This window comes from Bombina bombina, chromosome 12 (genome assembly GCF_027579735.1).
Source record: "Bombina bombina isolate aBomBom1 chromosome 12, aBomBom1.pri, whole genome shotgun sequence".
NCBI classification, from domain to species: domain Eukaryota; kingdom Metazoa; phylum Chordata; class Amphibia; order Anura; family Bombinatoridae; genus Bombina; species Bombina bombina.
Window position 1 is genome coordinate 111600220 of NC_069510.1, and position 16744 is coordinate 111616963.

At 40.7% G+C, this 16744-nt stretch overlaps 1 protein-coding gene across 1 annotated transcript in view; it reads left to right on the top strand.

Annotated features, from left to right (window-relative positions):
* Window positions 1-16744, top strand: part of MAPKAP1 (MAPK associated protein 1) — a 451857-nt gene that overhangs the window by 177114 nt on the left and 257999 nt on the right. The window contains exon 5 of the mRNA XM_053695639.1: window positions 15681-15853. Within this exon, the coding sequence (XP_053551614.1) occupies window positions 15681-15853 (173 nt within the window). The remainder of the gene's footprint in view (window positions 1-15680; window positions 15854-16744) is intronic.

The window sequence follows — 16744 nt, forward strand, 5'->3', positions numbered from 1 at the left end:
TCTTGTCCTGATCTTCCAGTTGTCAAGGGTTTTACTCAGCGTTTTCTACTTGTGTATCCCGCTGTGGGATATTACCGGACCTTATGATTCTTGGACTGACCTGGGGGTTCCAGTGTCCGGGGTACTTGGGCTTAGCCCTTGTTCTGTTTTACAACTTGACCAGATTTACTGAGAGTCCTAAGGGATATCTACCCTGCCTAGCTAGCTGGAGGCTTGGAGTTTGAATCCTGCTGTGGCAGCTTTCTTAACTTGTCAGGTGTCGGACGATAAGGTTCCCTTGGGACGGCAATTTATTGTGACCTGATGGTGAGCTTTACTGCCTAGAAAGCGGATGGTTTGCGGTTGCTCGGCTGTCCCTTTTGCGCCTGGTATGGGTGCTAGCACGATGGTGCTATGAGGGGATCTTTCTGTGTTCGTCAGTGACGCGGCCTTGTGTTCTCTCGGTTGTTCCTACACCTTTTGGGCAGGTGTTTTCGATGCTCTCCTCTTCAGGGGGCTCGTTGTCCTCCTTACGGAGGTGTGGTTCCTCTTTAGGAGCCTCTCCTGTATTCGGAAGGTTGGAACAGATCTTTTATCTGGTTCAAGGAGTGGTCTACTCATTGATTTGTTCCCTTCCATCTGGGGAGCTGCTGGCTCCGAATTGAGACTTAGTTGGGTGGGTAGATCTCCCTGGATCTAACGCCTGCTCGATTGTCTCTAGATTGAGGTGGCTATGTCCATTTCCCGCCCTTTTGGGGGCCGGTCTGGGGTTCTTTTCTGTTCCCTTGCTTTCAGATCTGCCGCTGCTTGGGTTGGTCCGGCGTAGGATCTGAGATCGTTAGTTCATCCTCAGGTCTTAGGGGGTCAGTGGACCTTTTCTTTTTTAGAGGTTCTGTGCCTCCCCCCCCCCCCTTTGAGAGCTGTGAGTAGACCTGACGGCTTGGATGCCTGGAGTGTGTCCTCTGTCTTGGAGGTTGGACAACCTGCTATTCTGTTTGGACTCTTTTTCCTTACGGACTTCTCCCGGGCTTCCTAGGGATGGCAGTTTTGTTACTGGACTCAGATGTTTATCTTCTGAGTTTACTGCTTGTTATTTTTCTGTTTACTCAATTTTTGAGCTCTGACATTTGAGGACTTTGTATTCAGCTGTCTTTTTCAGGTGCTATTGCACGATGTTTAGGAGAAGCTGCTTCTCCTTGATGATGCCTGGTTGCTCCTTGTGGGTTGGGCGGCGTCTCCCTTTGTTTCGAGACCCTTTCAGGTTTCTGTGGACTAGGCCTTCTTTTGAAGGGGGTTTTTCCTTATTGGAACTTGCGGTACCTTTGGGTACCCCTTTGGCTCTCCCTGGTCCTATCCCTTTTGGGGACCTTGGTACTGTACTAGTAAGGGTTGTGTGGGGACCGACTGCTGGGCTATGGTTCTCCTGGAGGAGTGTTGGCTCAGTGAGTCTGCTTTGCGGTCTCTAGTTAGGCTTCAGACTATCTGTGGGTCAGTGTCCTTGGGGCCCTTTCCTTCTAGTCTTTTTACTCGGCTCCGATGAAGCAGGGTTTGCTTGGGTTGTGTTTTTTTCAGGCCTGGTGCCCTCAGAAAGGGCCGCCTATTGTACCCTCCTGTTTTTGCATTCAGTATCCTCTAAAGCTTGGGTATTGTTTTCCCAAAAGTAATGAATGCAGCTCTGGACTCTTTCCATTTATGAAGAAAAACATAAATTATGCTTCTTTTCTTCAGATGGAGAGAGTCCACAGCTCCCCACCCGTATTTTTTCTGTGTGGCGTCTCTTATTTTTTATTCTTCTGGCACCTTTCACCCTGATATTTCTCCTACTGTTCCTTGTTCCTCGGCAGAATGACTGGGGGATGAGGGAAGTGGGAGGGGTATTTAATCCTTTGGCTGGGGTGTCTTTGCCTCCTCCTGGTGGCCAGGTTCTTATTTCTCAAAAGTAATGAATGCAGCTGTGGACTCTTTCCATCTGAAGAAAAGAAAATTATCAGGGAAGCATAATTTATGTTTTTCTGTTAATCCAATAAACCTCATTTCACTACTGAAATATTACTGTGTCCTTCAGTTATTTGATAGATCAAAATGAAATTGCTGATCCAAATACCCAATTATTTATAATTGAAAATCATGGAAATTGTCAGGGGTGCCTAAACTTTTGCATACAACTGTATACATATATATATATATATATATATATGTGTGTGTGTGTGTGTGTGTGTACATATGTGTATGTGTGTGTATACATACATATATATATGTGTGTGTGTATATATATATATATATATATATGTGTACACAGTAAGTCCCCTACTTACAAACTTTCAAAGATACAAACATGTGTTCGCATGTCGTATCACGGAAGTTAGTTCCATTTTTGTTTACTCCATGGGGCCTATTTAACAAAGGTCTGTCGGACCTGATCCGACAGTGCGAATCAGGTCCGACAGACCTCGCTGCTGAATATGGAGAGCAATACGCCCCCTGCAGGCCGCCATCAGGAGAGTGTCAATCAACCCGATCGTACTCGATCAGGTCGAATTGCGGTGATGTCTGTCCGCCTGCTCAGAGCAGGCGGTCAGGTTATGGAGCAGCGGTCTTTAGACCGCTGCTTCGTAACTGGTGTTTCTGGCGAGCCTGAAGGCTCGCCAGCAACACAGGGCTTCAAACTCCATACGGAGCTTGATAGATAGGCCCCCATGCCTCTTTTAGTATACAAGGTAAGATTAAAAATGTTTGTTTTTTATGTACTACTGTACTGTAATTTGTGTGAAAAGTATTATAAAGTGAGGTTCGTAAGTAGGGGACTTACTGTATGTATGTGTGTGTGTATGTATATATATATGTGTGTGTGTTTATATAGAAATATACATATTGTTTGACCTGTGTGAATGCATTGTTTTTTAAATCTGTCTTTAGCAAAATACATCCATATGTTCGATTTTTTTTTTTTGCATGCATATATAGTTAAAGGGACCGTCTAGTAAAAATTAAACTATCATGGTTCAGACAGGGTATGTAATTTTAAAGAACTTTCCAATTTACTTTTCTTTCCTATGGTATAGAGAGTCCACAAAACATTCTAATTACTAGGGGGATATTCACCCCTGGCCAGCAGAAGGCGGCAAAGAGCACCCCAGCAAAGCTGTTAAGTATCACTTCCCTTAACCATAACCCCCAGTCATTCTCTTTGCCTTGATCACAGGAGGATGGCGAAGATGGTAGTGTCGGATCGCAATATTAATCAGGAAATTGTTGTTTCTTCTTCCCAGAAGGAACATCTATTGCATAACTTGGATGTTGTGCTTGCTCTTAAATTTTACCTTCAAGCATCTAAACATTTTCGGCAGACTTCTGCCCTGTTTATTGTTTTCTCTGGTAAGCGTAGGGGTCAGAAGGCCACTTCTACCTCTCTTTCTCTCTGGTTGAGAAGTGTTATCCGGTCAACTTATGAGACAGCTGGACAGCAGCCTCCTGAGAGAAGCTAGAGCTGTTTCATCTTCATGGGCTTTCAAAAAATGAAGCTTCTGTAGAGCAAATCTGTAAGGCGGCCACTTGGTCCTCTTTACATACTTTTTCCAAATTCTACAAATTTTATACTTTTGCCTCAGCTGAGGCTTCTTTTGGGAGAATGGTTCTTCAAGCGTTTGTGCCTTCAGTTTAGGCCTGCCTGTCTTGTTCTTCCTCCCTATTCATTCGGTATCCTCTAGCTTGGGTATTGGTTCCCACTAGTAATTAGAATGTTTCGTGGACTCTCTATACCATAGGAAAGAAAACAAAATGTATGCTTACCTGATAAATTTCTTTCTTTCCGGGCATAGAGAGTCCACGACCCACCCTTGTTAAGATTCAGACAACATTTTTTTTTGTACAAACCTCAGGCACCTCTATATCCTTGTGTTAGTTCTTTTTCCGTTTCCTTCAGCCGAATGACTGGGGGTTATGGGTAACGGAATTGATACGTAACAGCTTTACTGGGGTGCTCTTTGCCGCCTCCTGCTGGCCAGGAGTGAATTTTCCACTAATAATTAGAATGTTTTGTGGACTCTCTATGCCCGGAAAGAAAGAAATTAATCAGGTAAGCATACATTTTGTTTTATCATCAAATTTGCTTTGTTTTCTTGGCTGAAAGCTAAACCTAGGTAGGCTCATGTGCTAATTTCTAAGCTCTTGAAAGCCGCCTCTTATTTTAGTTTATTTTCATAGTTTTTACAGCTAGACAGTGCTAGTTCATATGTGCCATATATATAACATTGTGCTCACTCGTGTGGAGTTACTTATGAGTTAGCGCTGATTGGCTAAAATGCAAGTCTGTCAAAAGAACTGAGATAAAGGGGCAGTCTGCAGAGGCTTAGATACAAGGTAATCACAGAGGTATAAAGTATATTAATATAACTGTGTTGGTTATGCAAAACTGGGGAATGGGTAATAAAGGGATCATCTAACTTTTTAAACAATAACAATCCTTGAGTAGACTGTCCCTTTTAACTTGTCCAAACATGCAAATCTTATTTTATTTTGTAATAAGGATGATATTACACAAAAGCTTGACTAGTATGGAAAATTACCTTCATACACAGTTATTTGTTTAAAGGGACACTAAATCCAATTTTTTTTCTTTCATGATTCAGATAAAGCAGCAATTTTAAGCAAATTTCTAATTTACTCTTTTTATAAATTTTTCTTCCTTCTCTTTCTATCTTTATTTAAAAAGCAAGAATATAAAGCTTAGGAGCCGACCTATTTTAGGGTTTAGCACCCTGGATAGCGCTTGCTTATTGTTGGCTACATTTAACCACCAATAAGCAAGCGTAAACCAGGTTCTGAACCAAAAATGTGCTGGCTCCTAAGCTTTTACGTTCCTGCTTTTTTAAATAAAGATAACAAGAGAACAAAGAAAAAATGCACATGCACAGATCTTTTTTTTACTCTACCTGTTGGGATATGAATGCCAAGGGGAAACAAAAAAAAAAGAATATGCTGTGTATGAGAAATTAGAAAAGTAAATAGATAAAAAATGTCATTAACTGCTTAATTTGCGCATACAGCTATTTTTTGTTGTGACGTTGATTAAACCCGTTCAGTGCCAGAGGGCCTAGAATTGTAGCATTAATGTTGCAGAGAGCAGAAAACGATCCTATTTGTTCTTCTTTTTTTTTGCTCCATAATTAACTCCTACCCCAGGAACAGGAACGTTTGCTTGGAGCCGACATTCTGGAGATGATTGGGATACTGATAAAGAGTCTCTCTACGCATAAAGTGCCCAGTGCTGCCTTAAACCATCTGGCCCAATAACTGAATAATGGCCTTGGTAGTGAATACTGATCACCCCCCTCTATTTCACATTAGCACGTTAAGGATGCAGTTTTCTAATTGATAAGAAATGATTCCATCTTCCAGGAAATCTCTTGGTGTTAAAAAAATAATAATATGTATTTTAGTGTAACCTGCCCAGGCTTGACCTCTGTTATATCCTGCTAGAGTGGAGGATTCTGGGAGTCTGTCTGAGGTGCCTTATTGCTCCTCGAATTTGTCCTTCCACCTTATGCAAATCTGACTGTGAATTTATCTATTGATATAGCTTTTGCTTTTATCTATGTCTATATTAGGTCGTGACATCTATTAAAAGGAAACTGTACTCAACAATTCTCGGCTGCCTGTATAAAAGCGCATTATTTAAATGTATTCCCCCCCCCCCATTAAAAAAGTGAAGTAAAAGCCACTAAAAGTGACGTGAAACCCAAAAGGATTCTTTCATGATTCAGATAGAGCATACATTTATAAACAACCTTTCATATATATATTTTATTTTTATATATTATTTTTTTGAAACCCTCCTTTTATTACTATATATATATATATATATATATATATATATATATATATATATATATATGTATGAATATTTTTATCAGATAGTGTTTATATGAAAGTAACTTTATTTTAATGTATTTATGTTGTGTTTAGTGCAACTTTCATTTTAACCCTAACCTTTTACGTGAGGAATTCAATCACGCAACCTGGCACACATTCATTTTGATTGCGCTTGAGTGAATGAGTTTACTTTCAACTTGTACTACATGCGCAAATTAACGCGGGCAAGATATTGCTATATTGCGTGTGCAATACATTTAGCGTGCGCCACTTGTACTCTAGCCCTATATGTTTAAATGATGCTTTTTCATAAGGGTGACAGAATTGGTAACATATTTTTGTTGTTAGTACAGTGTCCCTTTAATTATTATAAATTCTTAGAAATACTCAGAAAGATTGAAAGGTAAACAAAAGCTACCCCTGAGTGACGTCTGTTTATTGCTGTCACTCAGCTTCGAAGCAGATTTCCCAACTGCCCTAGATCCTGAGGGATTCTCATGGGTTGGGAGGCCTGGCCTGCTTCCTGCCTGCATCTTCTTGGTGTTACGATTTTCATGCACTGTCTGAGCTCCGCCCAGAATACGCCATTTCCCACCCAGCCACACCTATGACTCGCCTAGTTGCTGTGCATGACCCTTTTTGTCCACTGCCAACACAGTTCAAGTCAGCTCTAGATCAGCAGTGTGCCACTGGGAGCTAGCTGATCACATCTCGTGAGCCAACGACAGAGGCGTATGTGTGTAGCCATCAATCAGCAGCTACCTACCTATGTATGTAGCCCTAAGGAACAAATTAAATTTAATAATAGAAATACATTGAAAAGTCTGTTACAATTGCACACTTTATTTGTACCATGAAAGTTTAATGTGTACTTGTATGTCCCTATAAGTATGGTAAGGTTCTGACCCTGTAACATGCTTAGATCTGAGGCCAAGCTCATTTACATTTGTCCCTAATTCATCATAACAGAGGATACTAAAAACATGGACTCCACTAGGTTTCTCAATAGGTTTATCCCTGAACTACCTTTGGTTTGCGAAACCAAAATGACTAACGTTAAATGGGTTTCATACATTTATTGTGTGCAGAGATCTCTTTACAATGCAATGCTTAAAGGGACATAATACCCCTATGCTAAACCACTTAAAAGTGATGCAACAACTGTAAGAAGCTGACAAGAAAATATCAAATGAACATCGCTATGCAAAAAAGGAAGATATTTATCGTCATTATTTATACAGCTCACAATAGTAAGTGCTCTGTGAAGTTATCCTTCAGCCGCATGTTGAAAAAACAGACAAACAGCCAATCAGCTTTATCAGTGCTGATGTCACACTTTAGATTACTGTGATCTTATGAGATTTTACTGAAATCTTGCGAGAGGAGGAGGGAAATAACATGACTATTGCTGTACATACCAGATGCACGTTCCCTTGCAAGTCCTGGGACTAGCATGCTGATTGGCTGCTTAAAGTCCCTTCACAATGGGATGCAGCTACTGAGGAACTTTTGAGGTAAATTATCTTTGTTTTTTACATAGGGATGTTAAGGTGATATTTTCTAGTCAGCTTTTTACAACTATGCTGCATCACTTTCAAGTGCTTCAACATTTGGGCATCATCTCCCTTTAAATGCAGATATATATATTATGCATATAGAAACACGCCATTTTAACTAGCTGACCCATGCCATATTGTGTGTGTGTAATTTCTCTTGTATTGAACCTCCCCATAGCCAAACCATTAGCTGAACTACATCCCAGCAAGTCTAGAATTAAATTGTCTTAGAGGTCATTTCAAGATTGCATCAAATTTGCCGTGTAATTTAGGAGGGTGTTAATGACTGTACGGTAACCTTTCCCTAACAGCCATCAGACGGTAGTGGAGGAAGGGAACGTATTCCCTAGTGGAGTTTCATTAAATATTGTAATACTTAGCATATCCCAGTGTTCATGTGCAGTCCGTGCAGACAACACACCCAAAATGTAGATAGAATTTAGTATAGCCTATTATACATTAATGATTTTCTCATATATATATATATATATAAGTTGTCAAAGCCTAAAATCTAATTGACAGTGAGGGTTATGGGTTTATTAGATTTTTGAAGAGTAAATCTGATGTTTTTTTCCATCCTTTAGGTTTATACTGTTGAAGAATATTGCAAAAAGTGTCTCGTCTATCTGCCTTTTACTCTTTATCTCTGATATGTATGTATATATATATATATATATATATATATATATATATGTGTGTGTGTGTGTATATATATATGTGTGTGTGTGTGTGTATAACTATATATATATATATGTGTGTGTGTGTGTGTGTATATAACTATATATGTATATATAACTATATATATATATATACCTGTATATATACACACACATATATATATATATATATATATATATATATACATACATACATACATACATATATACACACACAATATATATACAGTATATATATATAAATATATATATGTGTGTGTGTGTATGTGTTTTTATTTTTATATATATATATATATATATATATATACATACACACACACACACACATATATATATATATATACATACACACACAATATATATATTTATATATATATGTGTGTGTGTGTATTTATTTATTTATTTATTTATTTATATATATATATATATATATATATATATATATATAATTTTTTCTTCATAAACGGAAAGAGTCCACAGCTGCATTCATTATTTTTGGGAATTCATAACCTGGCCACCAGGAGGAGGCAAAGACACTCAGCTAAAGACTTAAATACCTCCTCCCACTTCCTCCATCCCCCAGTCATTCTTTGTCTTTCGTCCCAGGAGGTTGGCAGAGAAGTGTCAGACGTTTTGATATTCTCTTATGGAGGGTAGTACTCTTCAGAATGGGACTGGAGTTTTAAGTAGTCCTGTCAGCCTCTCAGTGAGAGCCTGGATGAAAGTTAGAGTCTGGAGATGCAGGGAGAGTCTTTCTGCAAAACCATCCCGACTTATGTTAACAGCTCCACCAGCAATCAGCGTTGGCGAGTTTCGCTGCCTGCTTTCTTCTCTCAATCGATAGATATCTTGCACTCAGTCACACTTTATTAAAAGTGGATGGTTACAAAATTGCAGGGGTTAAGCACATAGCAGTATAGCATCAGTAGTGTTAAAATCACATGCTCTAACACAGTGGTCAGAAACCTTGGCACCCCAGTTGTTTGTCCATGTCAGAAGCAATGCTACTATCTGTCACACTTGAAGGGCCGTGTTCCTGTTCCACGGCGTAGATTCCGGTAAGATCATTTCATTTTATTTTCATCATACTGTAATACAGCTGTTTATCTGATAGGGGCTACAACCTTTCGGGGGTAACTTTAACACAGGGTCTCAGCAAGGCTTCTTTGTATCTTGGAATCAAGGGTTAATATCTCCTGAGGGGGGGGGTATTGAACAGAGGGGTCTTTAATCATGTTTGTTATGTGATTCTGTCTGCTAATGTGTAGTGACACTTAGGGTCATGGCTTTTTTGGAACATAACGGCCTATGGCAAGTGACGCGGCCTTTAAGGTTTGGCACGCTTCTTCATGGAGTGCATGATACAGCTTGTGACCGGGCGTGGTTATTTTTTGCTCTCCATTTCTGCATTCCTGACTGTGTGGCGACAGAAAAATTCTGGTTCGCTGGTGTCTGGGTTCCAGTAGGTGGTGAGTGCCCCAGCCATTGGGGGTGTAAGGTGCCGTTTATTTCTTTTTGGTCCATTCTTTCAATATCACAGTTATGGAGGATTCTGATTTTTTGGAGACGAATGTCTCTGATTCAGATTCTACTTCTTGTAAAGAATATGAATTGGCCTGGGTGATACATGCCCATCAGTTATGTTCCGAATGCCGTTTTATAGTGCTCTGTTCCTCGGGATTGTGAATCAGGGGTCCACTGAGCCATCCTCCCCTGGGGATGCTGTTTCTCGCGAGGCGCGTTCCCTACAGCCGTCCCTTACTACACATGCAGGTGACCCAAACACTGTTTATCCTTCTCTGGAAGGTGGCTTGTTTCCTCCGGAGGTTACAGCACGGTTCCACATGGCCATATCCTTGGCGCTGGCGCATTTACATCTTCCAGGAGTGTGTTTACGATATTGTCCGTGTTCTGTTAACCAGGACTCGTCAGGCGTGGGATCGCCTGGTCCAGTTAAGCCTTCTGGAGGAGCGAATGCCCCTGGGGCTTCAGGGGGGCAACCTTCGGGGCCAGGGTCCTAATTTGCCTCGGCGGAGGTAAGTTTTCCTTTCATTGTAGACTGGCGCGCCTTCATGTTCTATTGAGGCACATTTTGGCGATGCTGGAGGATCCCACTCTTAATGGGTTGGGGGGATTCTCAGTTTTCCTCTTCGAATGGCATGCACGATTAGTCATAAGGGAATGAAGTAATCTTCTTATCATCTTCTTTTATTTGATTATCCTTTCCAGTTCTGAGCTTGGAAGTATCGGATCCCTGTTGGGCTGGTCCTGCGGGGGTGTCCATTCTTCCTGGGCGATAACTTGCTTGTTGCCCTATCTTTTGTGTTAATCCGGTTAGGATGGATTTTATTTGATTTTAAATCTCATGTTTGTTATTATATTTCATTTGGAAATTTTCATCTCTGGAATTGATACTTGCGATTTTGTGGTCGCTCTGTTACTTCTATGGAATATTTTTCAAGAGTGAGGACATGTTTTTGTCCTATGTTTGTCTGTTTGTTTATCTCTCCCTTCTAGGGGTGACTTATGTGGCCGTTGACAGTTCTGGGGGCCCTTTGCTTCATGCTGGTCCTGACTGGGTACAGATCCTTCTGTCTTTGAGGTTTATATCAGACACGTGTCGCCTGTTGTGCCTGGCTGGTCCGACTGGGGTGCCGAGTGGTTTCTCACTACTAATTGTGTTGTTCTCCTTGTTCTTCGTTACAAGTTACAGCTAGCATTCTAAGAGCCAGGATCACATTCACTGTGATGTCTGCTCTGCTTCAGATTGAGTATCTTGTGCTCCCCTGGGGGTATAGTTTGTTTTAGAACGGCCCCGGGTCCAGGATTCTTGTCACTGATCCTTCTTTGGATCTTTGGAGACTTATGTTCCTGTGGACTGTTCAGTACAGGGTTCTTGTCTCTGATCATTCTTGGAACGTCTGGAGATTTTATGATCCTGTTGGACTGGTTCGGGACGACCTTGTGTTATCAGTGGGGGACTGTTTGCCCTTACGGGCAGAATGTGCTTCCTTTTTTTTGGGAGGGAGTTTGTCTCTGTTGCAATCAACAGTTATGTCCGGATGATTCATTATTCAATCCTGAACTTTGATCAGGCTATGGCTTCCTCATGTCATTGTGGGCATGGGCGCTGTTTTTTGTCTGTTCTCTCCCCTTTGTGGGGGGTGGTTGGACTACCTCAGTACCGGCGGGTGCTCTTAGGTGGGTTTTTCCTCTCTCTGGAGGGTTGTTTTCCTGCCCTGCATGCAGGAGGTCGGAGCAAGTAACTTTTATTTATGTTATGCAGGGGTAGCATACTGCGGCTATGTGGCTTGTCCTGTTTCGACTGTTGGAAAGTCTCCCTGTTAAAAATGACAGGGGTATTGTGCCAGGACTTTCTAAGGGGGTCTATTTGCGCTTTTTCTATATCAAGTCCTAGGGGGTTCTCCTTGGGAGTGCCCTTAATTGTGGAGGAGCGGATTGGGTTGGCACCCAAGCTCTGTTGGGGGTGGGGTGAGCTCCTCTCGATTTTCCATTCCCCAGGGGGTTTGGGATCACCTTGTTCCCTTTGTCTATCAGACATGCCTATCGCTTGGGCTGGTCTGATGCTTGGAGCAGGATGTGAGATCTGTTTGCTCTGCTAATTTAGTACTCGAGTTATGCAAGTTTTTGTGAGCCTTCCTTGGGGGTCTCTGTTTATCTTCCATGTTAATTTCTTGTGGGAAGGTATGGCTGCATTCTTGAGAGTTGTCATTGGATGACGGTAGAGTGCAGTGTTTTGGCTCTTTAGGGGTCAACATCAGGTGTTTGTCTAAATGAGCTTGGAGCGCGAGGCTTAGGGTTTCTGAATATTTAGATATTCTGAGCTGCTGTTCAGCGGTTTTTGGAGACCTTTGTCTTTCGATGTGTCCAGGGTGTGGACACACTATGCTTAGGGAAGATTCTCTTCTCTGTTCTGACTACAGGATTTTTGATGCCTTGAATGCTGTGCAGACTGGGGTTTGGGTCTGCCTCCCTTTGTTTCTGCTGGATCGGTTGGGTTCTTGTTAGCTTGGCCCTAGTTTTGGGGGTTTTCGCTTTGTGTCCTTGGGGCTCATTTGTGCCCTACTTAGTGGTTCTCTGGAGTCCTTTATTGGATGTCTTTTCCGTGTCCTTTTCTCCTTTTTGGTTGAATCAGTGGTTTAACCCTTTTTGCTAGTAAGGGGTGTGTTGTTGTGGGACCGACTGCCAGGTGACGGTGTCTCTTCGGAGGCTAGTTTGGCTCAGTCGAGTCTAGTTCCTGTGGTCTCTAGCAAGGTTATGGACCTCTGCGGGTCAGTGTCCTTAGGCCTTTTCCTTTTTTCTTGGCTTCGGACGAAGCTGGTTTTTGTTTGGGTAGGAGTTTTCAGGTCTGGTGCCCTCAGAATGGGCCGCCTCTTTGTACCTTCCCATTGTAGCATTCAGTGTCCTCTATAGCTTGGGTATTGTTTTCCCAAAAGTAATGAATGCAGCTGTGGAGTCTTTCCGTTTATGAAGAAAAACTTAAATTATGCTTACCTCATAATTTTCTTATTTTTTTTAAGACGTAGAGTCCACAGCTCCCGCCCGTATTTTTCTGTGGGGTGTCTGTTATTTTTGTTCTTCTGGCACCTTTTCACCCTGATATTTCTCCTACTGTTCCTTGTCCCTCGGTAGAATGACTGGGGGATGAGGGAAGTGGGAGGAGTATTTGAGCCTTTGGATGGGGTGTCTTTGCCTCCTCCTGGTGGCCAGGTTCTGAATTCCCAAAAGTAATGAATGCATTCCATAAGACAATCTCAACTGCTGCATAACACATATAAGCATAGTCCAATTTACTCAATATTAGAATAAAAGATGCTTCACTCACCGGTCTGAAAAAAGTTGTTTATTCTTTCTTAATCATAGCATCCACAAAACACAGTTTACCCCCAAACATTTCGGTACCTGCCTAGTACCTTTATCAGTGGGTATATTCAAAGTCTGCAAAAAACTATCGTTTTTTTGGAGACTTTGAATATACCCATTAATAAAGGTACTAGGCAAGCAATGATTTAACTTCTTGCTTGCCTGGGACACATACAGCAGTGATTTAACTTCTTGCCTGCCTGGGACACACACAGCAGTGATTTAACGTCTTGCTTGCCTGCGACACACACAACAGTTATTTAACTTCTTGCCTGCCTGGGACACACACAGCAGTGAAATGTCCTTCACCTTAGGCCCTGATACTTTTGCTTTGTTCTCTTATTATCCTTTGCTGGGGGAGCGGCAATGCAGTTCTGGGAGCTAGCTGAACACACTTGCTGACCAATAACAAGAGGCATATGTTTGTAACCACCAATCACAAGTTAGCTCCCAGTACTGCATTGCTGCTTTTGAACCTACCTAGGTATGCTTATCAGCAAATGAAAACCAAGAGAATTAAGCAAATTACATAATATAAGTAAATTGGAAAGTTGTTTAAAGGGACATTCATCACTAAATAAATGCTAGGTATAATGATGCATTCAAAGAAAAGATTAGTCTGAGAATAACATGTAGATGAATTTATTAAATTTCTATTAGCTGTTTCAATATTGATAAAATAAGTGTAAAGTTTTAGTGTAAATAAAACAATGGGAGCTGCCATGTTGTAACTTAGGTTTCCTTCTCTGCTGTGGCCAATTAGGGACAGTTATTAATAGGTCACTAGAGTGTGCAGCCAATGGTTGTGCTGGATTTAACAGTGTTCTGCACTTCCATTTCTAACAGGAACTGAAAAGCTCACAATTTCAGAAAAGTATTACAGGAAAAGGGGACAGAATAAATAATTAAAGTATATTGTAGTTTTTTTTTATATATACAATTTATAATTTTATATTAACATCTCAAAGTGTTTAATGTCCCTTTAAAGTTGCATGCTCTATCTGAATCAATTAACTTTACTGTTCCTTTAAGGGATCAGTTTCTGCTAGGACCGATGTTTACTAATGACAGTGACTTGTTTAAAGTCTTAGTGTTGTGCTCAGGAGCAGAAATTCACTACTGGGAGCTAGCAGAACACATCTGTTGAGCCAAAGATAAGAGTCCTCTGTGTCTAGCCACCAATTAGCAGCTGCTCTTGAGCCTACCGAGGTATGCTTTTCAACAAAGGATACCAAAAGAACAAAGCAAATTAGATAATAGATGTATATTGGTAAGTCTCTTAAAATAGCATTCTCTATCTGACCCATGAAAGGAAAATGTGGGGTTTTATGGTCCTTTAATGCTAAATGTAACAGTAAAGCATCATTTCTTTCTAGTCCAAGATTAGTGCGAATTCCCAGCGCTGCTTATTTCTCTCAAGAGACAGACTATGGTACAAAACCATCACACACTAAAGATGTCATCAGAAGGAGATCGATCACATGACAGCAGGCAGAATGATTTACAGTGGGATAATGCAAAATTACATCCAGTAAATAATAATCATGTCATATACATTATAGCAAGGACTCAACTGCAACAGTGAGCGCAAATGTCTGACCTCAGGGGCTTACAAAGGGTGCTGAACCAAAAATGGCTCCTAAGCTTGCATTCCTGCTCTTTGAAATAAAGATACCAAAAGAACGAAGAAAAATTGATAGCAGGAGTAAATTAGAAAGTTGCTTAAAATTGCCTGCTCTATAGGAATCATGAAATAATTTGTTTGTTTGTTTAATATCCCTTTAAATATTCTGCACTCCATTCTGCTCCATCAAAAATAAATACATTTGGGTTTCATTTCCCTTTAAGAGCTGAGTTTTCACTGCCTGATAATTTGCCATTGTTGAGCAATGATGCCTCACAGGCATTAAAAAACTTTCTTGTGTTGTTTTTATTATTATTTTTTTAAGCACATTATCCTCCTATAAATGGTTTAAACACACACTCAATAATGAACTCCTGGACACCTCCCCCCGACCCCCTCTACTCCTGATGTGGATACAATGGCTCCTAGAATTGTATTACTGGCTCCTATTCATTTTTGGATTATTCTCTATATACATATACCACAGTCTGGCTACTAAAACTATGATCGGCTCCTAAATATTCTTACTGGCTCCTGAATGTAAAACAGATTTGTCGACCACTGCACTAGAATTTCATTTTGTTTAAGTTTAGTAGGGCGCATAGGAGTTGCTACAGGGGGGCAGAGATCTCCTTCATCTGTCTGTGCGCAGTGCTGGATTGGGAGCCTGCAGTGTGCTCATGTGCAGGGCCAAGTTTGTATGTTTTTCTTAAAATAATACCCACGCACAGTCTATACTGCTACTGTACTGCGCGTGGGCTTTTAGAGTGAGAAGGATGGATGTGGAAGGAGCAACTTTGCCTGTTGCAGCTGTGTCCTCTGCCGTAGTGCAGAAATGAAACATACCAGGTAGACCAGGGACAGGGGTAGACAGAAGACAGCAGAAAGAGTTTCTCCCAGACTGTGTAGACACTGTAGAGGATATGTAGAAGTTTCCAAGTCTGACCATCTACATTTTTAATACATGTGCAAAAAACATATCTCGCTTCCAAATTCTTCACACCCACTTATTGGTCATTTTGATATCATTCTGAGAAAGATCTGACAATTCAGAGCCATTGAATAAAACCGGTTCCGTTTTTGATACAGGGTCACGTGGGAACCACGGCAACCAAGAAGATTGACGTTTACCTTTCCATGCAGACAAGCCAGGATAAACTATTACCCATGACTGTCGTAACCATCGCCAACGCCAAAGTTCACGACCTGATTGGACTCATATGTTGGCAGTACACAACAGAGGGACGGGAACCCAAGCTAAGGTAAGTTGTTGTTTTCTTTTTTTTAAATACAGGCAGATATGCGTTTTTTACAAATTGAAGATTTGTGGCAACTCCGCATCGAGCAAGTTTATCGGGACAATTTTTCCAACATATAAACACATAAATACACATGTATTTAATTAAGTAGTATGTTTTTTAGACATAATGCTATTGCACACTTAAAGGGACAGTCTAGTCCAAAATAAACTTTCCTGATTCAGATAGGGCATGTAATTTTAAACAATTTTCCAATTTACTTTTATCACCAATTTTGCTTTGTTCTTTTGGTATTCTTAGTTAAAAGCTAAATCTAGGAGGTTCATATGCTAATTTCTAAGCCCTTGAAGGCCGCCTCTTCTCTCAGGCACTGACAGTTTTTCACCACTAGAGGGTGTTAGTTCATATGTGTCATATAGATAACGATGTGCTCACGCACGTGAAGTTCCAGGAAACCAGCACTGATTGGCTAAAATGCAAGTCCGTCAAAAGAACTGAAATAAGGGGGCAGTTTGCAGAGGCTTAGATACAAGATAATCACAGAGATAAAAAGTATATTAATATAACTGTCTTGGTTATGCAAAACTAGGGAATGGGTAATAAAGGGATTATTTATCTTTTAACAGAATAAAAATTCTGGTTTAGACTGTCCCTTTAATAGACTACAGTATAGTGTAAACATAACTTATATATGCACTGGGAAACCAAAAAAAATAGTGTGACTTACTTTATTGCGGTGTTATGGAACCAAACCCGCAATATCTCGGGGGTACGCCTGTAAATGTTATATTGAAGTTTATTTAATTTGAGTTATTTTGTTTTTAAACTTGAAAGTCTCTGAGCAGTGCATACAAAATAAATGCTTTCAAAAAAAATTAAAAACTGAACTGACAT